This window comes from Miniopterus natalensis, chromosome 4 (assembly GCF_054644295.1).
Source record: "Miniopterus natalensis isolate mMinNat1 chromosome 4, mMinNat1.hap1, whole genome shotgun sequence".
In the NCBI taxonomy this organism is placed as follows: Eukaryota; Metazoa; Chordata; class Mammalia; order Chiroptera; family Miniopteridae; genus Miniopterus; species Miniopterus natalensis.
In genome coordinates this window covers 79,175,880-79,202,457 of record NC_142084.1, presented here as the reverse complement: position 1 = coordinate 79,202,457, position 26,578 = coordinate 79,175,880, and the positions used below count along the sequence as shown (strand labels likewise).

Genomic DNA, 26,578 nt, shown 5'->3' with positions numbered 1-26,578 from the left:
TCTGTGTATTGACGCAAGACTGGAAAGTTTAGGTTCCCAGGCTCATTAAAACAAGAACAGAACCATTTCCTCATACCTCAGCCTACTTGATTTTAGTCATTTAGCATCCTGACTCTAGTCACTTCATTTTATTTCTGCACCCGATTCCTCAAGCCTCAGTTTTCCTGCCTGTAGACTGGACTTAATGCAGTATCTATTACATGGAGCACTCGTGAGGGTTAAATGAAATAACTCATCTCATAGATTTAGCACAGGGTCTGGCTTCTGATAACCCCTCAGTAGTTGTGGGCTGCTTTATCGTTAGCAGATAGGGGTCACTCCAGCATCCCTCCTTCCTAATTCCTGACTCCTCTGGAGCAGGAGTCTGTGCTCACGCTCCTTTGGCTGCTTCTGCCATTGTGTCTGTTCAAGCAGGAGTGAACAGCGAGGATCAGTGGTCCTCGGGGGCAAGGGAGGCAGCAGAGGAGAAGGTCCTTGAAGAAATGGAGCCCTGGCTGGCTGCCCAGCTGGTTTGCTGCCGTGTGACACAATGACTAAGGTCGATTCTGACGCTACCAGGAGTGCTACATTCTCATGTGGGGATGCTGCCTGCAGCATTCGTTCCCTGTGAGGTTTCTCATTTGCCACATAAATCTCCTGATGGCACATGGTGAGAGGGTGAGTTTTTGGTCAACTGCCATCATCGCTGCTAACTTCCTGTACCCTTAAATGTTCTTGCCATTGTTTAATAAACTACAGTTGCTCACTTAGGACTACAGAGCAAGCCCTGTCAAAGTTTGTCGATTTAAAAGCCTCTAGCATGTTCCCCTTATCTCCCACACATTCTTGAAGAAATTTGGCAGGCTTACACCTTAAACCGTGGGTGTGGGAGAGACATATTTGCCTGTATTGATCATCAGTGTTTTTAACTTTCCTTGCACCCTTTTGGTAAATATTAATCATCAGTATAATAATAGGAGATTGAAGGTGAATGCCAACAATAATAAATGATGTTTCATATTTGAACTTTAGAAAACTCTATTATTAGTATGCTCAGAGTATTAGAGAATATTAGAATAAGCCCATCTAGCTTTAGTAAGTTTCTACTTTATGCCATATTAGCTTCAGAACTTCTTTCTCTTTCTCTTACATTTTGAAAAAACTAGACATTACAGATACAATTAGGGTCTCCCAGCAGTCCTTCCCAAGCACATCCCCCTTTCTCTCCCCAAAGCCAGTCACTTGCATGAATTCAGTGGTTTCGGGCTTTTATTACATACCCATTGCCAAAAAAACAATCATTTTGAAGATTTTTAAAACTTTAACAAAATGATATCATTCTGCAACTTGTCTCCCCTCCCTCACCCCCCGGCATTATTACCTAAGCTATATCCATGTAGACAGATGCAGCTGTAGTTCTAATTTGACCTATAAGTGCAACGTGGGCTTGCACCATAAAACTGCTGGTGGTACAGGAGGAAAAAATATATGAATGGAGAGAAAAATCATGTAGGGAAATGTTTACTGTTTAGCTTTTTTCTTAAAGTTGAGGATGAGAGAGGAGAAATGGGAGTGGATTCTCATTTCCAGCAAGTTTCTGTGAGTTAGATGTTTCCTGGATTAGAGACTTTAGACCTCAGATTTCTGAGGTCAGGTTAATAGAGAGGAAGCAGCAAGGTCTGCACCTAGTGACCTGTATGGCCCTGGACTCTGTCACTGACTTTCTGCATGACAAATTACTGTTTCTCTCGGGGCCTTAGGTTCTCAACAATAAAATTAGGGGTGGAACTAAGTGATCTCTTAAATCCCTTCTAGCATTTATTTTCTATAATTATTGCCTCTTCCTCATTTATACGTCTCATACTCATGTCTTCTCTTTTCTTACTTTAAAATATGTCATTCACTCTATCCCCATTTTTCATTTGCCAAGATCACAGTCCACACTCTCACAGTCCCACCCATGAATTCCCATAACAGTTTTGTTTGTTTTTTAAATATATCTTAATTGATTTCAGAGAGAAGAAAGGAGAGGGAGAGAGAGAGATAGAAACATCAATGATGAGAGAGTCATTGATCGAGCCCACAACCCAGGCATGTGCCCTGACCAGGAATTGAACCCCGATCCCCTGGATCCCAGGTCCACGCTCAACTGCTGAGCCACACCCGGCTGGGCCCCATAACAGTTTTTTAGTTGGCTTCCTTGCCACTCCAGGTAGAATTTCCATTTTCATTAAGCCACTGCCACACTCAAGAATGTCTTATTGCTCCCAGTTTCCATTCTAATTCCTCTGCCTTCCTTACAATACTGTCCCTATCCTGGCTCTACTATATCAATTTTAGCCCCATGATCACCTGCCTCTCTGGTACGTACAGGCTGGCCTCTGTCATTTCATGTGCATGCAAAACTTGTCCACCCCTATCCTGCTGACCTCTATACTGGCAATCCTGCCACCCCCCCCCCCATATAAATGTACCAAAAAAATAAAAAGGGAGCCACAGACTTGGGGATAACATTTGTAAACCATATATCTGATGCTTATATACAGAACATATTTTAAAAACACCTCTTATAACTCAGTAATGAGAAAATAAACAACCCAATTAAAATGGAGCAAAATGTTTGTACAGACACTGTCATTCAGAAAATATATGGTGACAAATGAGCACATGAAAAAAAAAAGCTCAGCGCCATTAGTTATTGGGGAAATGCACATTGAAACAATGAGACAAAACTGTGCACCTATAAAATGGCTAAAATGAAAAAGACCAATATAATCAAGTATTGGTGAGGAGATAGAGCAACTGGAATTCTCACACGTTGCTAATGGGAATGCAAAATGGTATAGCCACTTTGGAAAGTAGTTTGACAGTTTTTAAATAAATCTCAGTGTTTTCTGAATTAAGTGTTAGTAACTTTTTCTAACTAATAATAAGAAAAAAGAAAGTAGCTTCCAGAAAGTAATTTATTGATTCATAAATGAAAAGTCCAGAGGTTATTTGCTTTAGGTATGACTTGATCAGGATATCCAAATGATGTTATTAGGAAGTTAGCTCCCCTAAGCTCTACTTGTAGTGCGTTGGCCTCAGCCTCAGACAGGCTTTCTCCCTGTGGTGGGCCCCACAGCACCACGCTGTCGTATTGACAGCTTCAAGTTCAGTGGAAAGCAATCTTCTCCTCCCTAAGAGTGCTGATGAGGGTCCTATGACCAATTTCCATCAGCTTAACTTTGGTTTCATGGCTATAGCACTGCAGAGAACTCACTTCACTTATGCTTGAGTCATGTGACCACTTTTGAGCTAGGGATGCATGGGGTCAGCCTTACCTGAACCACATAGTCTGGGCTCACACAGGTCACATGGCTAATGAAGAGGTCAGCGTTTGAGTCTGGGACTGTCTGATTGCAGAGTCTTTGCTCCTAGACACCACTTTACCTGCCTGTAGTGTTAGAAGACAAAGGCATGCCTGTTACAGAATATTTGGAAAGTAGACAAAAGTATAGGAAAGATCATTTAAAGTGACTCAGCAAGAACCACCATGGACCTTTTGGGTTATTTCCTTTCAGTCATTAAAATCATATTTTTCCTAGAGTACTTTATTCTGTATGATAGTTTAGTTTTTTTGCTGCCTTCAATAGTGTCTCATTCTTTCTCAAGACCCAGCTCAGGTCTTGAAGTTCCTTCATGTTGAAATATAATTCCATGTGTGAAAAAGCTTTGTAAACCATAAATCCTGTGTAACTATTAACTGTTCTTCCTATTTAAAATCTCGCTCTCATGTTCCAGATCCTTTATTGTTTCTCAAGGAGCTGGCCTTTGGCTCATGGGTCCCAAGGCATCCTGTGAATTGGCTGTCACTATGCAGGCTAGAGGATATCAGAAATCCCCAAGGTGCTAATTAAAAACACACATCTTCAGTCTGTGTGTTTTTGCCCTAGATATTCTGAGGTAGAGGAGGTAGAGAAAGGCACCAGGAGTATTTTTAAATGAAAACTCCTATTAAAATTTACCATTCACACAGAATTGTGCATGAAGTTAGATGTGTACAGCTTGTTGGATTGTCATAAGGTGAATATATCCATCTCTGCTGCTTCCTGTGACAGTAACTCATTTGTTCTCATTGCTGCATTGTATTTTATTGTACATACTACCATTCACTTATCCATTCCAGTATAGGTGGACATTTCCATTGCTGCCAGGTTTTGGCTGTTATTGTTACTGCTGCTCTGAATATTTTAGTAGATGGATTTTGTTGAACATATGTATGCACTATTTTGGGTATATACCTAGGAGCAGAATTGCTGAATCTTATGCATGTGTATATATGGATATGTTCAGTTTGAATTGATACTGTCAAAGAGTTTTCCAAAGTGAAAATTTTCAAAACTTATTCTCACACTTGCCGTATATGGAGTTCTCATCTATTTGTAGCCTTACAAACACTCGGTCTCATCTGCCTTTTTCATTTTAGCCAGCCTATGTAATGGTGTTTCATCGTGATTTTAAATTTCATTTTTCTGATGAGCTTGAAAAAGCTTTTATAAATTTATTGGCCATTTGGACATTGTCTTTGATAAAATGCCTATTCAAGCCTGTTGCCCATTTTTCTAGAAGGTTGCCTACCTGTTAAAGGTTGATTAGCATTCTTCATATATTCTGGATTTGAGCTCTTTGATGAGTATACATATTGTCTATACTTTCTTCTACTCTGTCACTTATCTTTCACTTTCTTAATTACATCTTTTGATTAACAGACGTTTCTAATTCTAATGTATTCCAATTTATCCTTTATTTCTTTTGTAAGTAGTCTTTTTCCATCCTGTTTAGGAAATCACTGGCTACTTCAAGTCATACAGATAATTCTATATTTTTCTACAAGTTTTTTTTGTACAGGTATCTTTTACAAAACAATCATGTTGTGTAAAACTGTGCGATTTTCTGCTCTAAACCTCACACATTTTTAAGAGCTATCTAACCCACCCTCCACTCCCCAAACTAGGGCCACCATCCTGGCCTTCCTCCTTCAAGGTGGACTCACTTCATGGGTCCTCATCGCCCTACAACGGAAACACTCTCAGAGCTTGCTGAGGCTGAGTATAAATGAGTGACCTGACAGGGTGGGGATCATGGTGACCGAGAACAGATGCCCGGTAGAGGGGCAGCAACCACTTAGCCTCAGCTGACTGTTGCCACATGAGAATGAGGGCCTCAGGCTGTAGATCTTCCAGTTCTCAGAGCAAAGCCAAGCATCCGAGTTATGCAAAATATCCTGATTTCTAAGTGACGTCAAGCAATTCAAATTTTTAAAATTCACTGTGTAGAGGGGGGAAAAAAAAAAGGAAAACAAATGTTTATGGGTTTTCTGTAGCCTGTGGCTTCTGGTCTACCAGTTTCCAAACTTTGTCCTAGAGTAGGACCACAGGCTGCCTCTCCAAGTGTGATCCTGGGACCACGTTAGAAATGCAGAACCCCAGGCTTTCAACTGTGGAAGCAGCATCTGCATTTTATTAATATCCCCTGGTATTCACATGCACGTGAAAGTTTGAAAACCACCAATGTGGACATATGGTTCTTAATGCTGACTCACATTAGAAGCATTTGGGGAAATTAAAAAAAATACCTGTGGCTGGGCTGCACTGCAGACTACATAGTTCAGCATTTATAGAGATGAGGCTAGGCAACTGTGTGCTTCCCATGAGCAGCCAGTGTTGCGAAGCACTAATTAAGATCAATCCCTCATTTATGGGTGGGAAAAGTGAAATCTCAAAAAATGCGTACATGGACTGTCTTGCCTAAAGTCACTTAACCAATGTATGGGAGAATCTGATGGTGCTCAACCTCCTGTCTCATGATTCCCAAGCCAGTGCCCTTTTGCTACAGTTACTTTTGGTTCCTGGGGGCAGAGCTATTAAATGATCCTGTTCAACCAGAGCTCATTATCGCCGGCTTTGCAGCTAAGCTGCTTAGCTCTCCGCACTGAAGCCTCCCGAGATTTACTGGACGCCGAGCGGTGAGCGGGTGGGCCCCTCCTTCTGCCTATTCAAGCCCAAACCCATTTCATTCTCTCGGTTCATCACCTAAACAGTACTAACTTTTCATTGTAAGAAATGGAAGGTCCTCCTCTTGGATCTCAAAACCCTGCTGCATAGGCACAGAAGGAGGCAGAGACTCCAGGCAGCAAGATGAGGATTGGGGTTTGGTGTGAACCGCAGCAACTGGATGGAGCCTGGCTGCTCTGTCACGCTTCATGCCTGGGCTGCAGCAGCAGCAGCGACTGTCTAGAATACAAACCCGGTGGGTCTGCTGGACTCGGGCCCACCACCATTGCACAAGTGAAGAAACGGGGAGCATTAAATGAGTTAAACAGTGGCTGCCAAGATTGCAAACCCCTCTTTTCAGGACCAGGTAACATAATACTCAGACCCTATGCTATAGTCCTTGAGCAGTGTCATGGACAAAAGAACAGAGTAATGTGTTAAGAACTTGAGTTCTCGCGTAGGCCACTTTCCACCGCCATACTTGTGAAATTCCTTTCTATTCTTTTTAAAAATATATATATATCTACTGCCTCGTGCTTTTTAGCTGCACTCTCTTCTCTTTTCAACTCTCTGCCATCAAAATAGCCTCCTCCACCCTGGTTTGTGCCACAATCTTCTTTTCATTCCAATTCTACAGCTTCAAAGACAGGAACATTTGGAGAGCTGGGGACGAGAGACGCCCCATACAGGACTCTATTTAGTGGGCAGACAGAAGGACAGTCTGGGGACAATCACACATTTCAGGCCATTGCATCCATGCCCCAGCCATCTCCCCAATGATGCCACTCTCCCTGGTTCAGCTCCAGTGCTTCTATTATCCACCCACTGACCTGAAACCATGCTGTAGTCAGATCTAGAATGACCTTGTTGGCTCAGCATAGATTCTGTACCTTCAGTGTCTTGTGCCATGGGACTCAGTCTGACCTGTGGGTGGAAATCTGTTGTTATTTTAATAAAGTGGGGACACCCTGACTGTTGCATGATTGAGATGGCATGTGTGACAGTGTTTTGGATAACAGTTGAGTACTAAATAATTATAAGGCAATAGTGATAGGATTCTCCCATGCAACCAGCCCTGGAGAAAAATTGTCACTTGACAAAAACTTGCAAGCCTTGCTTATAACTTGCTTATACTCTCACAGTGATCTTTCATTTTATCTCCTCCAGGTAAAGAAACTCTTTCCAAGGACCCAGCCGTATCGAGTGAGCTTATAGCCTCACCTGAAGACAAGGAAAAATGTTTCCTGCTACAGAACATGACTCCAGGTATGTAAACCCCAAAGATAAACCCTATTTAAAAAACATTTTCCTTGTAGAATACTGCAGTAACCTCCTTGTCTCTCCCACCTGCAGGCTCCTTCCCTCTTATCGTTTTTAGGACCACTACAAAATGCATCCTTATAGGCACGACCTTGACAGTGACGTTCACTTGCTCACAAATCTTCCAGTGCTCTCTATTATCTACGAGATTAAGTTAAACCTTCTCAGGCTGATATTCAAAGCTCTTCACAGTCTGGCACATATTAGGAGCTCCATACATATTTGTTATATTAACAAAAGTATATCATTGGTTACATTTTAAAGTGCTGAAGGTCGGGGGTAATTTTAAAAAAATAATTATGTGTTCTACACGGTAAAAAGAATTACATGTACATAGCTGGTGCTCAGAAAATGTTGTAAATAAATACAGGAATAGTTGAATAAATATCTAGAGGTCACATTTGTATTCTATACAGTACTTGTACATGGTAGGTTTTCAATAAATATTCATTGAAGTAATGAGTATGTGAATAAAGGGTTGGATGTGTGAGGTGATTGGCTGACCAGAAGGGCATCCGTATGAATCTTTCAGAGGCAGAAAAAGATTTTGAAATTAATGAGGAAAAAATCTCACTCTCAATACACGCCCCTCACAAGGTTCCCCTCCAGAGACCTCAGTGAAGCTGGCAAAGGGAGAGTTGTCATCAGAGAGAGCTCCCCCTGGGCTGAACCTTGTACCCGAAACTGAGGATAAACCTGTAGGAGACTCAGCTTCTGTCATGTAGTAAGAGGGACCGTTTTTGAGGGCAAACTTTGTATGCTCTTCCCATCCCATGCTCACCTCTAGGAGGCGGCACCAAATTCCCCATTCTGAAGGTGGCAACAGAGTCTCAGAGAGACTCCCCCCGCCACAGCGAATACGTGATGAGAGAGGAATTCAAACCCCTGTCCTTGTTCAGAACCACGATGCCCTGTGCCCCCTCCAAACACATACTTCTCTCCGGCAGACAGAGTAGGCTTGTGAACAAGGTTTGAATGACGAGTGTTCTAAAGGACATAAGCCATGCAAATCCACATTGTGTCAGTGTCGTACCAGGTTCTTTCTTTTCCTGATTTCACGTTCTGTCAAACTGCTTGGCTGACAATAAGCAAAAGCTGACCCTTCATTTCTTCCTATTGTGTCAATCTGCTTATCTGCCTGTCAGCCAGACCATCCCCGCCAAAAGCTGAATCACCATCTGCTGGTTCGTGAACACAGCGGAGTCAGCGCTTTGCCTTACCTGTGCCTGAAGGCCAGTGAACGAGGGGAATGTGTAGGTGAAACCGAATCAGCTGAGGCTGAGCTTGTTCCTCCTTCGGTGTTTTCTGCCAGGGTGCTGTTTCCAGGAAGGTCACAGAGAGAGAAGGGGAGACTCCGCTCCCTCTGCCAACCTCTCCTTCATAAGGAAGAGTTGCAGACAGAATCAATCAGATACATTATCATGATTAAAAGACTGGTTTTCAGAAGGACTAAGAAAATGACAAAATGCACTTCCGTTTGACCGAGGGTGAACCTGATTCATCCCCCCACCTGGTGATGCAGAGGATCCCGCAGTGGGCCCAGGGGCTCTGCTCTGAGTATCAGCACTCACTGGTGGAGATCTCAAAAGCAGTTTGCTTATTTAAATCCTGGTCTTTTGAGTTCCATATCCAGGGATTCATGTGCATGTGTGGCAAGGGGATTTACATTGAAGGGGCTATTATGGGAGAAATTCCGGGGGGGAGTTTGCATCAGGTTTTGCAAGGACAGAAGAGACAATTTGGGTAAAAAGTAATCACAGACTCAGTCAAGGTAACTTCTGGTGTGACAGATGAGGGCAGTGAGAGCAGTAATTGCTGGAGCACTGGGGTGGGGGTGGGGTTTGCGAAGGGCAACAGCTAATGCTTAATGTGTTTAGTGAACATTTAGTATGTACCAGGCACTGAACAAAATCTTTATGTACATAACCTCATTTAGTAAGTCTCTGAAAACCCCCGTGGGGTAGGTACTCTAAAAGCCAGTTTGCTAATGAGAAAAGCCAAGCATAGAGAGGTGATTAACAGCTCAGGGTGGTACAGTTGGCAAGGGCAGAGCCAACCCTTGAGCCCAGGTCTGTGTCACTCCTCCCCTGGGGCTTCCCCTCCTCCTAGAGACCAGCTGCAGAGAGGCTACCAGACAGAGGAGGGGTGGACCTGGGCTGCTGACGATGGAAAGCCTGGATGAGATTAGGACACAGGCCAGGGAGGAAGCGAAGGGAACAAACATCCCACCGAAGTTCACACCAATGTCAGGTCAGTTGGGCATGTTGTACCTGGGCTGGTCTGAAGCCACAGCACGTTCAGGACTTCTGGGTTAAAGACAGGCCTTTCAGCCCTAGCTGGTTGCTTAATGGTTAGAGCTGCTTAGAGCTTTGGCCCACGGACTAAAGGGTCTCTGGTTCAATTCCTGTCAAGGGCACGTACCTTGTACGTCGGTTGCAGGCTGGATCCCCGCTTGGTCCAGGGCGCATATGGGAGGCAACCAGTCGATGTGTCTCTTTCATGTCAATGTTGCTCTCTCTCTCCCTTCCACTCTCTCTAAAAAGCAATGGAAAAAATATCCTTGGGTGGGGATTGAAGAAGAAAAAAGACACGCCTTTCAAAGGCAGGAGTCCAGGGCTGCCCTGTGGACCCAGGCAGGCCAGTGTGATAGGGGCCGTCTCTGATGTGCTCAGGAAGTTACAACGGCCCTGGCAAGCTTGGGCCAGAAGAGAGACTTCTGCGATTATCCAGCTCAGCACCGTCTTGGTTTACTGTGTTTGATAATTATTAACAGCATTGCTACTTATTGTCTAAAGAAGACACATGGCAAAGTGCAATTATAAGGTGGACCTCCTAAGTGTGGCCTTTTCCAAAGGTGGGCCCCACCCTCCAACTCCATCACTCTGCTCTTTACCCTGTTACATTTTTCATAGCACTTTTCTCCATCGGAAATTATTGTGTTCATGGAACTGGTTACTGGCCAAGAATACAAGTTCCATGAGAACAGGGACCATGTGTGTTTAGTTTCCTGCTGTATCCTGGCGCTTAAAACAGTGTCTGCTCACAGTATTGGATGAGTGAATGTGCAATTTTAATAGTTAACCCATTACCCTGACAAACAATAAATGCTTATCAGAAAGAGACAGGCTAGAGACAACTTATGTATGTATAAAGCATAAAGGATATAATATGTATTATATATCATATATTCATATATAAATACATTTTCATAAATATATAAATAGTTCTAAACTTTCACAAGTTATCCTCAGGAAGGATATATATCCTGGCTGGTTCTACAGCTAGTGCTTAATGTGTTTAGTGAATGTTTAGTGACAGTGTTGGCACTGTCACCTCAGTGCCAGGCAGCGTAGGAATACACCTGGCTCACAGCAGAAATAACCAACCCAAGTGCACCAGGTCCTAGGGTTCCCAAGCATTCCTGGAATTCAGCTTTTTTTTTTCTGGGGGACAGTTTAAAGGAGGTGCTCTGAGTTTCATTAAGCTCGCCCGTAATCTGTAATTAATGAGTACGCCTGTTCAGGGGTTAGGTGTGAGAGACACTGGCACGCATCTAATTCTTTCCTGCCACTTATTGCAGCCCCAGCCTCCTCCCTCTCTTCTCTTCCAGACCTGACGCTCTCCTTCAGCGTGAGGAGCCGCTCCAGGAGGTGTGTAAATGGCCCCTTGCAGGAAGCAGCCAGGAGGCGGCTCTGGGCGCTGGAGAACGAGACCCAGGAGGTGCGCTTGCTGTTTCAGGTGAGCTGTGCATCTGCTGCTGCAGGCTCCCAGCACCTAGGACACCCCCCGCCCCGGAACAAAGCGGGCCCTCTACAAAACATCTGGCTGAACAAAGGAATGACCCCTCTGCTCAACAGGAGGGCAGGAACTCAGGCTGGGGGAGGCCCTGGAGTTGCAGAGTCAGAGAAAACTTCCTTTCACATCTGCCCCTGTTGTATGATCTTCCCAAGTTACTTAACCTCTGTAGAACGGGAATCATTATAATATCTACCTTATTAAGTATACTTTAGTCTCTGCATTCATTTGATACAATTAGCCTGTCAGGTAACAAAAGACCACATCTGTTCTGTGAGGAGGAGTGAATGAGACGGTGTCTGCAGAGAGCGGCTTGGTGCTCAGTTGGTGGTATGTGCCCCATACATAGTACATCACTTATAAACAATAGAGTGGTTTTGGTTTTGTTTTAAAATTTTCAGAATTGAGGAACTTGGAAGGATTAGCTGCTAACTGGCACCATAGAGTTTCTTCTTTTAAAAAATAGGATGCTTCACAAATTTGCACAGGGGCCATGTTAATCTTCTCCATGTCGTTCCAATTTTAGTGTAGGTGCTGTTGAAGTGTGCAGAGTTTCTTTTCATCTGAGTCACTTTGGGCATGGGCAGGAGCTGGGTTTGGCTCAGCGAGCTGGTCTGCTGGGCTGAGGCCTAGAGTCGGCTGGATCCAGTGAGGGTGCAGCATGCTCACAGGTGACCCCAGGCAACTTGCTCAACCTGCCTCTGACTGGGCCTCCTTGACTATAAAACAGAGACAATCCCATTTCCTATTAAATCTGAAATGCCATTGGGTTATAAAGTGCACCATTATTTTGTTCACCTCTAAGAAAGAAAATAAATGCTGCCAATAAAGTATGATGTGATGCTTCCTTATCTTTTGTTTGAGAAATGGTTAAATGTAGTAGCTGTGCATTTTAGAATGGATTAAGTGTTGTAATTGTTCTCTTTTCCTAGGGTCATTGTGAGAGTTAAAGGAGGCATTGCTCATAAAGCTCTTGGTGAAGTGCTTGACAATTAGTAAATTCTCTGTAGGTCAGCTTTTCCCTGATTACTAGGATCTTCAACCTCCAAGGACCTGGCCTCCTGGGGCCTGCTTGGCAGACACCAGAATTCCTACTTTGCTGAGCGAGGGGCTCTTCCTGTGGATCCTTCTGCCCTCTTCTTTCCCCGAGGTTCTCCCAGTTCAGGGATCCAGGAGTTGATCTTTGATGGTGGGATCTGGCCTAGGGGGACAGGGACTTTCTGATCATCACTCATTACTGTCAACTTCAGAGGCTTGGGCAAGCAGCAGAGACAGATTCTAGGGGAAAACCAAGTTTGGGCAGTGACTCAGGCCTGTGTTTTCAGGTATTAAATAAAGGGGGGGGGGGCTGGCAGGCCTCCTCTTGCTCTGTCTGTGAGCGTGTAAACGGGCACAGCCTTTTTGGAGGGCTGTTTGGCTCCTGCATTTTAGGACTGAAAATGTGCATATCCTTGCATTCCCAAAGACGCTTCTCGAAATTACTTGGTTCTAAACAATCCAGGACGTGTACAAAGGTTTCTGTACAGGATGTTCATCACAGTGCTGTTTCGGATGTTGAAAAAGAATTACAACAACTCAAATGTCCAACCCCAAAGAAATGTTAAGAATGTTAATACAACAATGGCATATGTAACCGTTAAAAATAATGTCAGTTCTTTAATGACATGGGAAATGGTTCACAAAATGTGGTTTAGCAACAAAAATTTACAAAACAATTTAAATAACTTGATGCTATTTATATAAAAGTAGTTACATAGAAACTCATCTATAAGAAAAAAGACTCAGTTAATACACCAAAATGTCAACATTGGGCGTCTCTAGGAGGAGAGATTGTGGATGATTTTTATTTTTATGTGCTTTTTCTGTTCGCCAGCTTATAAAGATAATCAGTAGACATAGATTCACAATCAAAGGTGCCGTCTATAATTTCTCTTCCCTCTCCAACATTTTTTTTTTTACACAACAGGTAGCTTTTGCTGCACATAGTTCTATGCCGTTTGTTCGTTTGTTTGGTTACTGCCATTGTTCCACTTAACAGTATATATTTGGAGGATGTGTCAGTGCAAAAAGAATTTCTTCATTCTTTTTTATGGCCACATGATGTCATAATATCCGATTGTCTGGATGAACCATAACTCATTTTAACCAGTCTCCTGTGATGGACATTCACGTTGTTTCCTTTTTGTGTGTGTGTGTGATATAAAATCCAATGCCACAATCGAGAAATGCATACAGAGCATTTTGTACTTATGTGGGCTCGTTAACAGGACACTGTCATCTAGCTGACTTGCCATTCTCTTTCCTCAGGACCTCTCAGCCAGGTTGGTGGGCATCCAGTCCCAGCAGGCCCAGTTCCTCATCACCTTCAAGACCATGGAGGAAATCTGGAAGTTCTCCACCTACCTGAGCTTAGGTAGGGCACGGGACAGGCAGGCGGAAGAGCACCTACCCACAGGTCACCCAAGCTGGAGGGCTTGACATGAGGACTTGGTTAGACTCGGATAATTAAAAGAGGTAGAGCCCTTTTAAGAGGTAGTTAACTTTCAAAATATCACAAAATGCCTGAACTAAATTGAAAGCACAGATCAACTATTACTCTAAAATGCCAGGGGCAGCACTTATTTGTGTTCGGGCGGAGACTTCCTTATTTGACAATCAGCTGGCAAATGGACTAAATTCAAAGTACTTAGATAGATGTGAACTTGATGGTTTACAAAAAGAAACCAGTCTTGAGTAAGATTCAAAGTAGCTGCTTAAAATAGCAAAGTCCCAGATACTTTATTCCATATCCCTGGAAAAGAGCTAAAAGAAAGGGGTGAAGGAGTTACCTGCGAATGGGCCTCGGCCACAAGGTTGTCGGGAAGGTCGGGAGGCTCTTGGGCACAGCACCGTCCTGCTGCCGGGGACGGTGGGTTCACCTGCCTTCTCCACGGAGACTGAGAAGTGACAGGGAAGCGAACTTGCAAAGCAAAATCAGGTAAGCGGAGGCCACTTGAATTGACACACATTGTACACTTCCCAGAAAATGCTGGACTCTGTGCAGACTCGCACAGGACTCAGCCTTGTGCAGAGACTCACGGCTTCTCTTACAGCCGCGGTGCTTTTCTGTTCTCTCCAGCACACGTCTCCTGTGACCGTCAGAGGCCCTCAGTTTCAACATGTACTCCATAGACCAGTAGCACTGGCTTCACACGGGACATGTTAGAAAGGTGGGACCCAGGCCCCACCCCAGGCCTACTGAACCAGCATCTGTAGTTCAGCAAGGTGCCAGGTGACTTGTGTGCACAGCAAAGTGCGAGAAGCACAATTAGGAGGAGATACACAAGGCCTAAGTCAGTACAAGGAGATGGGTTTTGCCACTTAAGAAGAAGTCCCCAAAGAAGCAAAATTTTAATACAAATACTTCACACTTATTGGCGTGTTTAAAATACTGCCCACAGTTGTTAGAATTCTGCAATTTGCAGTTTCTAGTCGAATTTTAACACAGGAGAGCTTACTGGGCATGGATAAGGCTGAGGGTCAGAGTAGGGACATTGAAGTAAGTCCTGTCTCCTTTGTGGGCCCTGGAGACACCCTCTTGCGCGCCCCGGCCCCCCCCCCCCCGCCACTGCATCATCAGGGGGACAGGAATTTGAGCCTCAGGTCAGGAGAACTTTAAAGGAGAGCCAGGAATCCCCAGAGTCAACACTGTCATCTTGGGGAGTCCTCTGTGGATACATTAGGAAAAGGTAATGGAGTTTGGTCATCTCATTGTGCATTTATGGAGAACCATAAACGTGTTGAAAATGGTAAATATCATTTAAAATGACGTGTATTTCCCAGCAGCTGCTGACAAGAATCAATTCATCCTGGAAATCTTTAAGCTACCCCTGTCATGCCCTTCTGATTCCAGTTGAATGGGGCTGAGCCAGGAATCAGAGTCTGGGCGGGCGTGCGAGGAGGGAGCTTGCTCACCCTCTGCTGTGCTCAGCTGCTGGCATGTCGCTCAGGAGCCTTGTGGCCTTGGCTTCCTAGGCTATGTGTCTGCGTGTCTGGAGCATCTTCTCTTCGACCACAAGGACTGGCTCAACTGCAGTTTAGTGGAGGACGCAGAGGTCCAAGTGTCTGTAGATGAGAAACACCTGCAGACAATCTACCTGGCACTCCTGACGCAGGAAGGTGAGTACGGAGCCGGGTGGGGGTTAAGTGTGAGGCCGCAGTTATAACTGAAGTCTTATCTGGATGTTTATTATCAAGGTCCCTGAAATAATTAGGTTACAAAAGAGGCAAGAACCATTCAAGTACCATAATATTCACAGATGAACCCACCTGTTATATTACCCCAAATACCTCTCTCAGTTTAACCCTGACATCACATGAACAGCTAGGCCGGCCAGTCTCACTGATTGTCTCATGTTGGAACCACTTGGGGAGCTTTTAGAAGATGCCCCTGCCAGGGCCCCGCCCAGTCCAGTGACATCTCCCAAGGTGGGGCCCAGGCTTTGGAATAGCTTGAAAATTGCCCAGGTAATTCCAATGTGCATCAAGATTGAGAATCACTTATCTAAACATACGATATAATTTGATTATAAAATAAAATTGCAAATCTTGCAAAACCTAAAAGGTTTCATGAGATCAAGAACAGGGATGTTGGGGAACCACTTGAAGCTCCCACCAGTCTGTGTACAAGGAAGTACCTGATCAAGGCTCCGTCTGACCAGTCAGCAGTGATGACATCACAGGCACATTAGAGAGCCAGACTTGCACAGAATCGTCTGCAAAATGATTCCCCTTATGACTGCATTGCACAAATCATATAAGAAGGAAAGAATTTCATACTGTGCTACTATAAAATTTACTTAGAAAAATTATATTCATCTGAATTAACGCAATTTATTCTTTGCTAGCCCTAAGGTTAAGCTTGAGGTTGCAGTTATAACTGAAGTTCTGTTATATTTTCATAAGTTTTTGTTTCATTCTTTCTCAAGGTGAAGTCCCAATTAAACTTTAGTCTCATGAATTACTCAGCACTTTCACTGTCTAATTTAAGTGAATTCCCTCTTAGTGGCTTTTTTTCTGGTACCAGTTTTCCAGGATCACAAGGCCCTCCTGTAGTGTCCCCCTCACCTTGACCAACTGTGTACTTTTCTCCCAGAAAGAAAAGTGTCTGGGCTGTGGAGAGAAGCGTCCCATTGTGTGATGACCCCTTTTCACTTCCTGCTACTCCTTGGAAGGGCTTTTCTCATTGTCCACAGGCCACTTCTTCTGCAGAGCCATGTGCGCCGTGGCTCAGCCGGCTGAGAGGGAAGGCGAGTGTCTGACACTTTCCAAGGACGAGCTAATCTCAGTGAAAACAGCCGAAGGCGGGCCTGAGTGGGAAGGCATGTCCTTGGTGACGGGTCAGCGGGGCACGGTGCCGGTGTCAGCCCTGGAACCTCTGCCGGTCCCTTTCCACCAGTGAGTAGCCACTCGCCTCCTGGGAAAGGGCCCCAGAGCAGAGCGAGGTGTATGCAGAACAGAGCAGGCTTGCCAGACATCCATGCTGCCAGGGAGGGAACACAATCTGGGCGTTTTTTTCGCTTTTATTTTTGTTAACAGTTAGGGTTTGCACAATTTAATGAAATTGGAGACAACTCTCAATTTCAGATGGGCATTGTACCTAAGGGGTAATATACTGCTTAGTCCCCAATGTGGGGACTGGGCACCATTTGTATTATAATCTCCAGGGATTTTACTGCAAATTTAGACCCCCTGGCCCTCCTCAAACCCTCTTAGGGTTAGATCCAGGGACCTGCGTTTTATAAAAGTTCCCCTTAAGTATAAAGGGATGTTTTTCACACTAAAATGTGAGCATCCTTGCTGGAAGATTTTGTAAACGCGAATACACATGTGGCAATTATCATTATCCCGGCCATGGACCTGTGTGCAGCTCTGACAGAGTCTGACCATGAGAATGGAAAGGGATCATTTGTTAGTCATTTAACTGACCCACTGATTACAGAGCCAACAGACATGCCAGGCGTGCTCGCCTTTTCACAGTGCCCCATAGAAAGTGAGTTCTCAGTAAATGCTGCCAGCACTGGACTAAGTCATAATAACACTTATTGTCACCACCATCGTCATTGTTCTAATGCACTGCTTTGCTCACCGTCCTCACTTTTTGAAATCCATGTTTGCAAACCCTATGTCTCTATTGTCAGGTGGTTCCTAAAGAATTATCCAGGAATCTGTGGCCTTTCCAGGAAGAGGGACTGGACGGGCTCCTGTCAGATTGGTATGGCTGAGCTGAAGATAGCATTGTTAGGGAGATAATAATTTCCTAATTATTATTTGGAGTCAGTGGATCTGAATTCCTGTCTCGCCCCAGCTACTGACGGGATTTGGGGAAGCCCCTTACTGTCTGTACATGCAGGTTTCCTCACCTGTACATGCAGGTTTCCTCACCTCTATCCAGGGCTGTAGATGGAGATGCCTGCAGGAGCAGGCAAAACACATGCATGAGGGCCTGGGTGAAAGATGTCAGGGAATGGTGGGGACCACAGGGATTTAAAGATGTATGCGGGGAAAAGCAGACTGCTTGTTTTTTTGTTTTTTTAAAATTGAATTTATTGAAGCAACATTTGTTAATAAAATTATATAGATTTCAGGTATATAATTCTACGGCACATCATCTGTATATTGTATTGTGTGTTCACCACCCCAAGTCAAGTCTCCTTCCATCACCATTTATCCGCCTTTACCTTCTTGTGCCTCCTCCCACCCCCTTCCCTCTGGCGATCACCACACTGTTGCCTGTGTCCATGAGTCTTCCTTTTTTTTCTTTGTTTAATCCCTTTACCCTGGATTCCCCATGTGAGTGAAATCATATGATACTTGTCTCTCTCTGATCGGCTTATTTCACTTAGCATAATACTCTCCAGCTCCATCCATGTTCATAGCAGTGTTATTTACAGCAGCCAAGATTTGGAAGCAGCCCGAATGCCCATCAGTAGATGAGTGGATAAAAAAGCTGTGGTGCATTTACACCATGGAATACTACTCAGCCATAAAAAAGAAGGAAATCTTACCTCTTACAGCCGGCTGCCCATTTTCAATCTCTGGGCAAAAAGTTTTTAATTTCCTTTAGAGTTTTATGGAATTAATCTTGAGTACCTAGTACGTATTTTTTGAATAAGTGAATGAAATAAGCACCCATGCGTACATGCTCATTGTGGGCAGTCTCTCTCTGTGTATGTTTGTGTCTGCGCATGTACCCTGTGTACCCCATGTCAATTACCCTACCTCATTCCTGCAAATTTATTTTTTTGGAGGGAGGTGATTTTACTGGTCCTTGAAATTCTAAAGTGTGGGGCCCCTCCCTTCATATTGCCCTGAAAGTCAGTGGGAGGCTCAGCGCTCCTGCCTTGCTTAGCTGACCATGTGCTGTTCCCGCAGGCAGAGGAAGATGTCAGGCCTGGAAGGGCCGCGAGAGGGAAGAGAAAGATGAACTGAAGCTCCGCCAGGGGGAAGGCGTCGAGGTCATCGGCTTTGTCTTCCCCGGGCTTCAGTGGTTCATTGGGAAGTCGACCTGCTCCGGAGAAATGGGCTTTGTCCCCACCAGGAACATAGATCCCGATTCTTACTCCCCAATGTGAGTGTGACAGAGAGACCTTCCGATTCGTCCTGGACCTGGGCCGCCTTCCTCAGGGGTCCCGCCCCATTCCGAGCAGGTTTGCAGGTGAACTTCAGGTTCCCAGGTTCCCTGGAAACATGGAGCCAGAGGAGCACATTCTGACAAGCGAGGCCAACACAGGAATGATAGGAAGGAGAAGATGAGTGACCAGGGAGAGAGTCCGTTCCGATCCTTTCAACAGGTGGTCACTGAGGCCTTCCTCTGTGCAGGGAGAGAAGCACAGCCCCGGGAGAAAGGCCTGCTGTTGGGCACCGAGGATGCAGTGTTGGTCCTTGTATTCTGCCACTCGTCCTAATGGAGGGGCCCCATCAAGAGACGTGCACGCACAGGGGCCTATAGAATACAGCTTGGTCAGTGGAGACTCCCTCCCGTGCAGGTCTCTCTGCTGACAGCTAGTAGAGCGCATCTTATACTCCCGTCTGCTTTCAGTCCAGAAGGGGTGGTCCTGGGCACAGATGGACAGCCCGTTCAACCACTGCATCACAGAGGGACAGAGTCCATGAGTGTGGCCCAGTCTCCCTGGGGTGGGCTCCCTGCACAGGGACAGGAAACAGTAGGGAGCCTGGGCCCAGGAAGTGCAAGAGGGAACACAGGGTTGGCTGCTAACACGGAGACTCTAGACCTCCATGCCAGGAAACCATGGCCTGTGGGGTGTCTCAGCTCTGAACACTCAGACTGGGATCCCTTCTCTTGTGGAAATGAGCCACTGCAGAGAGTGGACCCAGGGCAGAACTCTCTCGAAGCCCTGCCTTTTGTGGGGAGAGGAGACAGAAGGTCATTTTCCCTGCACAGAGATGTGGGAACCCACGTAACTCTAAACAAGAAAGACCACTCAGTGAGCTCCTAGAGGTTGGAGTCCTGTGGGGGTTTGTAGGGGGAAAAGGATAGCAAGAGAACTTTCATGGACAGGGTGACGTTAGAGTTCAGTTCTACACGATCTGAGACATTTCAACAGATATCAATGGGGAAAGGAGGTGACAGGTGGGAGAGTGAGGGGATGTTGAGGAATGACTCATTTCCTTTGGGAGGTAGGCTGCCAGGAAGGCACTGCTGTAGCCAAGGTTGAACGGGCCATGATGTGGAAGACTACAAATGCTGTGCCAAGGCCTTCCTTCACCTGGCAGAGAATGGGGCACTACTGAGAATGTCTGAGCAAGGTGACGTGATGTGACTGGAACTTCTCTCTAGGAAGCTCTGGCCTTGGCTTTGGGTGAGGCGTGCGTGGGTGAGGGAGGACTTATAGCAGGAGACCAGTGAGAAGGCCGAGGCTGGTGGCACTTGAGAAGGGGCAGGGGATTGGAGAGGAGAGGGCACTGCTAAGGACCAACTGTGTTTGACCCTTAGTGTTTCTATCTCATTGATCTGGATAGAGCCTGAGCAGCGATGGTTATGAAAGTTCTCCAGGTGGGGCCAGTGTGCGGCCAAGGTGAGACCGCTGCTCAGACCACCCTCGTTTTAGCGCAGGGGGAAGTGAGGACCCAGGATTGAAAAGGCTGGACTCAGGGCCTTGGGCCTGGAACCCCAGAATCCTGGCATTCAATCCAGTGGGTGCTTCATCCGAGGCCCTGGAGAAAGGGAGACAGAATAAAGAGATCAGAGCCTTGGTGGGAAGAACCCTTTACAGAGCAGAGGAATGTAGGAAGGAAACAGAGGAGCCAGCTGGGAGGGAAGGCCCAGCACGGGGAGGTGTGATGCTCAACACTGTTGAAGGCCTTTGAGATTGGTCACTAGGGGCTCACTGGTCATTGAGAGGTCACTGGCCATGGGAGGCAGAGTAGCTTAGTAATCAAGGGTTTCAGAGCCAAACTGCCAGAAAGGCATTTATGGCCATGTGAGCACATCCTGTGTCTCCATGAGTTTAACCAGCTGTGACTTTGGGTATGTTTATTTGTCTCTGCCTCAATCCTGTCATCTGTAAAATGCTTACAACATCCATTTTCCCATAGGAATGGCATGAAATTAATTTTCCCATTTTAGCTGCTTAGTGTAGGGGATACACTCTCACCCTGAAGAGCATCAGCCCCTGCATCGCAGGGGTTGCACGAGACCTTCTCCTTATTTCCACAGGGTTGCCGTTGTCCTACACCTGGTCACCTGTGGGACCCAAAGCACCAGAGACTGCACATGCAGTAGGGAAGGGGGAAGTGAGCCAGGAAGGAGGGAGGGGTGGATGGAGAGGAGAGGGAGCCTGGCTGGCTCATTGCATCCCCACAAAGCCCTCTCTAGATTACAGACTTCCCTGAAGCACAGCAATCAGGAGACCCCACAAACATCCTGGACACAAGCAGCAGCCAGGGTGTGAAGTCCTGGGAACCAGCCCTGTGTGCTATGCTGGAGGTTGGCCACTGGGTGTCACTCTTAGCCTATGTTTGTTTGGTATGAGGTTTCTGAAGGTGGTCCAGCCTTGGCTGAAGTCTTCCCACATGTTACCTCCCTGTCTGGTACAAAGTGTGGGAACCCCTCCCTTCATATTACATTGAAAATTAGGGGACCTTTCACTGATCTGTGTCCATGTCTTTTGTCTCAATGCAGGAGCAAGAACTGCACCTTTTTCAGTGATGAGGAAAGATGCTCTCTGGGGGTCCTGGGAAGTGACAGGAATGCTGAGTGTGCCAGCTTCCTCCACACACTTGCACATACCGACATAACGTCTGTCTACCGGCTTAGTGAGTGTTTGCTCCTCCAACCCCTTGGAAAGCCCAGGCTCCTCAAGACTAAGAGTGTTTCCAACCAGGAATTAAATATCTTTAAATTCTAATCCCATCCAGGAATTTGGAGCTGTGGCTACCGTTCAGTTGATGACCTGCACCATATTGGATTAGCAGCACTTTCACTTTAGAGTTTAGGCAGCTCTAGGTCTGGGTGGGACTCGTTGCCTAGAAAGATATGTTGAAATCAACTCAACTATCGTGTGGGAGGTCAGTTGTATTGAGCCTTCCATTCTAATCCTGGAGATTTAAACTTCATGAGTTGTGGCTATGGTCCCTCTTAGGGCTGAAGTAAGTCTAGGTCCCCAATGATAAAGGTGGGGGTGTAGAATGTTACAGCCGGATGGACTTTAAAACGTGATTTCTCCTCCCATTTCACAGATTGGGAAACTGAGGCCCTGGTAAATTAGTGCCTGAGCCAGGATAAGAACTGCCCTCCCTCCTTTTCTAGTCAGCACAATCCCTACGTTCACACTGACTCCAGCACAAATGACATGGATTGTTGGGTGCGTTAGATTTGGGTGGGTGAGGGGTTCTCAGTGCGCAGTTTTCAGGAGTGTCAGGGTGACTGGGTGAATGAATGACATTCCCTTCCCGTCCTTTGGGAAGGGCCTATTGCCCTGTGTCAGGAAGAACGTTCTCCCAGTGACAGTGATTTGAAGAAAGATTCTTGTTTCTCCCATCTCTTCAGCAATGGTGGTGATGTGTCCACTTTCATTAGTTGGGGCACATTTCATGGATATAGCCAGAGATTCTGCAAGAGGTACCCTCAGGGCAGCTCCCAGGAGCAGAGGTGGGAGGGAGCTGGAGTCTTTCTCTACACAGGGAGCATTTGTGAGGAGCACCTAGCTCAGGCTGAGTCAGGAATCTGAAACTATGGGTGGCCACAGACTTGGACCTGAGGTATTACCCAACTACTGATCACCACTGGGAGAGATCCAGGAGCCGGTTCCAGGCAGCCCATTGCCTCTTATCTAAAGACCAGGAGTACAACTCATCTGGGCGCAGAGCTGTGCCTTGTGGTGTGCTGGCTGCTCCTGGCACCAAGGCAACCAGCAGAGGGAGCATCCTCTTGGTACATTCCAGCTCCCCCAAGGCCTATATCCCACTGAAGAAGTGTCTCTGCAATTCTTCCTCCAGATGAAGCACATTTTTGTAGCTCATGCACTGTTTGTGCTCTCGTTGGTCCTGGCCTGGAAAGAAATGGCTGCAGTAAGACTGGCTTGTGTCCTCACATCAGTGAGGGCCGGGCACATGAACTTCTAGCTCTCCTGTGCTGGCCTGCGGGGCCTTCTCCCCATGGGGAGTTGCAGATCTCAAGTATCTGCAATGACACAGAAAAAAACCTTCCCCAGAGAACAGAAGGCAGAGGCCTGATGTCCTCAAGGTACGCTGGAGAGCCCAGAGCGAGGGCTGTTTCTGCTCTGCCAGGAAGAGGTAGACTTTTTCTAGCAGCCCCTTTCCTGTGGAGCACGAATCTGGCCTTGGCCTCCAGAGCTCCACTGCGGCTGCTCTAGCCAAGAGGGTTCACTTCTTTGCTGCCAAACTCATGAGGTCTCAGTTCTTGCCAGGTCTTGTTTCACTTTTGTGCCAGGTCTATTCCATTCTCTATCTAGAGCTCCTGCGAACTCAGATTGTCCAAAACTGGCCCCGAGACTCTCCTTTCATCTACCTCAACCCACTGAGTCACTTCAGAGAACAAAACTGTGACCCTTAGATGCACCCTCGCTTTCTTTATTTCATTATTCACGTTTGGTTACCTCGCCCTGCCAGAGCACACTGTACACACTCAATCAGAGTCTGTTGAAGGGAAGGATGATGAATGAAAGGGGAAGGGAGAAGGGAGGACCTGGGATGCACGGGAACGGGCGGCAGTGCCACGTGCCACCCAGTACGCTGCATGTGGAGGTCTGGTCACGGCTCTGTGGTAAAATTGCTGAGAGATTTGGGGCTTCATAGTTCATCATCCCCCCATCCCCACGCCTCTTGGCATAGAGCTCATGTTTTCAGCTCTTCTTCTCTGGGTCTCATTTCTAGCTCGGTTCCCAACTGTAAAGTGAGTGGGTTAGGTTCCAGCAACTCTAAACTGATGACGAAGGGGAGAATCCTGCCCAGTTCCTTAAAGATGGCTGATGGTCTGAAACTTAAACACAGAGTCTCCTAAGGGGCCACTGGTCTGGGGGACACCTGCAGGCAGAGGCATGGTGGCCCATGATGACCTAACACAGGTCTGTCCTTCATCTCCATCCAGGTGGGTTTGAATCCATCCAGAATCTTCCAAACGATCTGAGCGGTGAGTAGAGATCATGCTGACCCCGACCTCCGGCCCTTCAGGACAGCATCCTATCCTCTTGCCAAGAGCCGGCCCCTGCAGTGGCAGGCCCTCAGGGTTGCTCAACTCTGCCTGTCCCTTACAGCGTCCCAGCCCGAAGGCTTCCAGGAGGCCCGGCCTGGTGGAGCCTGGGAGGAGCACCACGCCATGAGCTCCAGCAGCTCCGAGGACTCCAGCCTGGAGGAGCTCCTCTCCGCCGCCTCAGACAGTTACCACCTGCCGGAGCCAGATGACCTTGATGACCCAGAGCTGCTCATGGACCTCAACTCTGGTCAGGAGGAGGAGGCAGCCGAGACCTTCGCCCCCATATTGACTTTCCTGGATCACAAGGGCTACGCCGACCACTTGAAGAGTCTCTATGACCTCTCCTTCTCCTTCCTCACGTCTTCTTTTTATAACTTCTCGGAGGAGGACGAGCTGGTGGTCTACCTGGAGGCCTCCAGGAAGTGGGCCAAGCGGAGCCACAGGACCTGGGCCCATGCGCGGCTCTGCTTCCTCCTGGGCCGACTGAGCGTCAGGAAGGTCAAGCTTTCCCAGGCCAGGGTGTACTTCGAGGAGGCCATCCGCATTCTCGACGGGGCGTTTGAGGACCTGTCCCTGGTGTCTGCTCTGTACATCAACCTGGCTGCCATCTACCTGCGGCAGAGGCTAAGGCATAAAGGCTCGGCACTGTTGGAAAAGGCCGGGGCCCTGTTGGCCTGCCTGCCTGACCGCGAGGCCAGTGCCAAGAGTGAGCTTGACGTGGTGGCCTACGTGCTGCGCCAGGGCATTGCGTCGGGCAGCTGCGCCCTGGAGGCCAGGGCCTGCTTCCTGGCCATCCGGCTGCTCCTAAGGCTCGGCCGGCATGAGGAGGTCCTGCCCTTTGCTGAACGACTGCAGCTTCTCTCTGGACACCCTCCTGCCTCTGATACTGTGGCCACCATCCTGAGTTTTCTGTATGATAAGAAATACCTTCCGCATCTTGCAGTGGCCTCTGTCCGGCAACGTGGTCCCCAGAGTGCCCAAGGGATGTCCCTTTCGATTTGGCAGGTCCACCTAGCCCTCCAAAATGCCACCAAGCTCCTTGCTGTTCCCTCCCAAAGCTGGAATGAAGTTCCCGCCCTGGCCTGTCCGGCACTCAGGCAGGCACTGGCTGCCTGTGAGGAGCAGGCAGATCAGAGCACCCAGAGGACGCTGTGTCTCATCCTATCCAAAGTATACCTCCAACACAGGTCTCCCGACGGTGCCATCCACTACCTGAGCCAAGCCTTGATGCTAGGGCAGCTGCTGGGTGAGCAGGAAGCCTTTGAGTCTTCTCTCTGCCTGGCATGGGCTTATCTCTTAGCCAGCCAGGCAAAGAAGGCTTTGGACATCCTCTATCCACTCTTACACTCCCTGAAAGAGACAGAGACTGTTACCCAAAAGGGGGTGGTCAATAACCTTCTGGGACTTGCACTTCAAGGTGAAGGCCGGATGAACAGGGCAGCCAAGAGCTATCTCCGGGCCTTGAACAGGGCCCAGGAGATGGGGGATGTGCGTAACCAGGCAGTGACTCTGGCCAATCTTGGCCACCTGTCCCTTAAGTCCTGGGCTCTGCAGCCAGCCAGAGACTATATCCTACAGGCCATCCAACTCTATTGTAAACTCCAGGCCACTGTGGAGACAGACATGGAATTAGTACAGGTGCTTCTCTGGCTGGCCCAAGTCCTGGTGTGTGGACACCAGCTGGACAGTGGCCGCCTTTGTTATGAAATGGCATTGCTGTTTGGCTTAAGGCATCGACACCTAAAGAGTGAGTATGTCCCCTGCTGCCGGGAAGCTTGAGAGACAAGTATTAGAGTACATTTTGCCCTTGTCCTATCTCATTCATGTCCCTGCTTTATGTTCAGGTCAGCTTCAGGTCACCAAATCCCTCTGCCATTTCTACAGCTCTGTGTCCCCAAACCCCGAGGCATGCATCACCTACCACGAGCACTGGCTGACACTGGCTCAGCAACTCAGAGACCGGAAGATGGAGGGGCAGCTGCTCGAGTCCCTCGGGCAGCTCTATCGGAACCTAAACACGGCCAGGTGAGTCTGGGCTTAGGGACAGTCCTAGAAACATCTTTTTTCCCTTAAAGAGAAACAGTATTGTTTCCCTCAGGACGTCAAATCCAAATGCCCATGGTATGTTTACCCATTAAGGAAAAGAGCATGGGCTTTGCAGCTACCACACAGTGCAGGCCCAGAGTCGTCATCATTTAGCTGTATGATTTGGACAAGTTATTTAATTTCTCCAGGCCTCAGCGTCCTCATCAGTCAAGGGAGGATACTAATGGCATCTATGCTCTAGTGTTTTTGTGAGGAATAGATGAGTTAATGCACATGGAGCCCTTGGAACAGTGTCTGATACATAGAAGGAGCTCAGTAATGTTGCCCATGTCACAGCTACTTGTGTTTCCATAACAACACATCATGTGCCCATGGCCAAGGATGCATAATGCAGAAAGGTGGCTGTTATACCCAGGATGGTGGGACCCACAGGTCTTCCTTACCTGAAGACAGCTGGTATTAGGGAAAGGGCACAAAGTAAATTGATTCACTGAAAACGGGTATAAAATTTTACGGTAAAAAAAGTTTCTTTGGGCCCTTTAAAATGAAACTGGAAATTATAAAACTAAGTTTCTTTTCACTTTTTAGTTACAAATACTTAGGTTATAACTGCAACTCTGCACTAAGTCTTGGAATAAACAACGGAAGTGTTGGCTGTTTAGCTTAATTGTGTTGACAAAATTGTGTA

At 46.9% G+C, this 26,578-nt stretch overlaps 1 protein-coding gene and 1 pseudogene across 2 annotated transcripts in view; one reads left to right on the top strand and one right to left on the bottom strand.

Annotated features, from left to right (window-relative positions):
* SH3TC2 (SH3 domain and tetratricopeptide repeats 2) overlaps positions 1 to 26,578 on the top strand; it is a 43,341-nt gene that overhangs the window by 2,319 nt on the left and 14,444 nt on the right. The window contains exons 2-12 of one of the 2 annotated variants that reach the window (XM_016210618.2): positions 7,182 to 7,280; positions 10,945 to 11,072; positions 13,437 to 13,542; positions 15,144 to 15,287; positions 16,364 to 16,565; positions 17,309 to 17,382; positions 18,543 to 18,738; positions 21,313 to 21,446; positions 23,740 to 23,781; positions 23,906 to 25,591; positions 25,689 to 25,869. In XM_016210618.2, the coding sequence (XP_016066104.2) occupies positions 7,182 to 7,280; positions 10,945 to 11,072; positions 13,437 to 13,542; positions 15,144 to 15,287; positions 16,364 to 16,565; positions 17,309 to 17,382; positions 18,543 to 18,738; positions 21,313 to 21,446; positions 23,740 to 23,781; positions 23,906 to 25,591; positions 25,689 to 25,869 (2,992 nt within the window). Of the gene's footprint in view, positions 1 to 7,181; positions 7,281 to 10,944; positions 11,073 to 13,436; positions 13,543 to 15,143; positions 15,288 to 16,342; positions 16,566 to 17,308; positions 17,383 to 18,542; positions 18,739 to 21,312; positions 21,447 to 23,739; positions 23,782 to 23,905; positions 25,592 to 25,688; positions 25,870 to 26,578 lie in introns of both variants that reach the window. The other variant, XM_087816911.1, reaches the window with a different exon arrangement.
* LOC148093389 (U6 spliceosomal RNA) lies at positions 11,586 to 11,679 on the bottom strand (annotated as a pseudogene).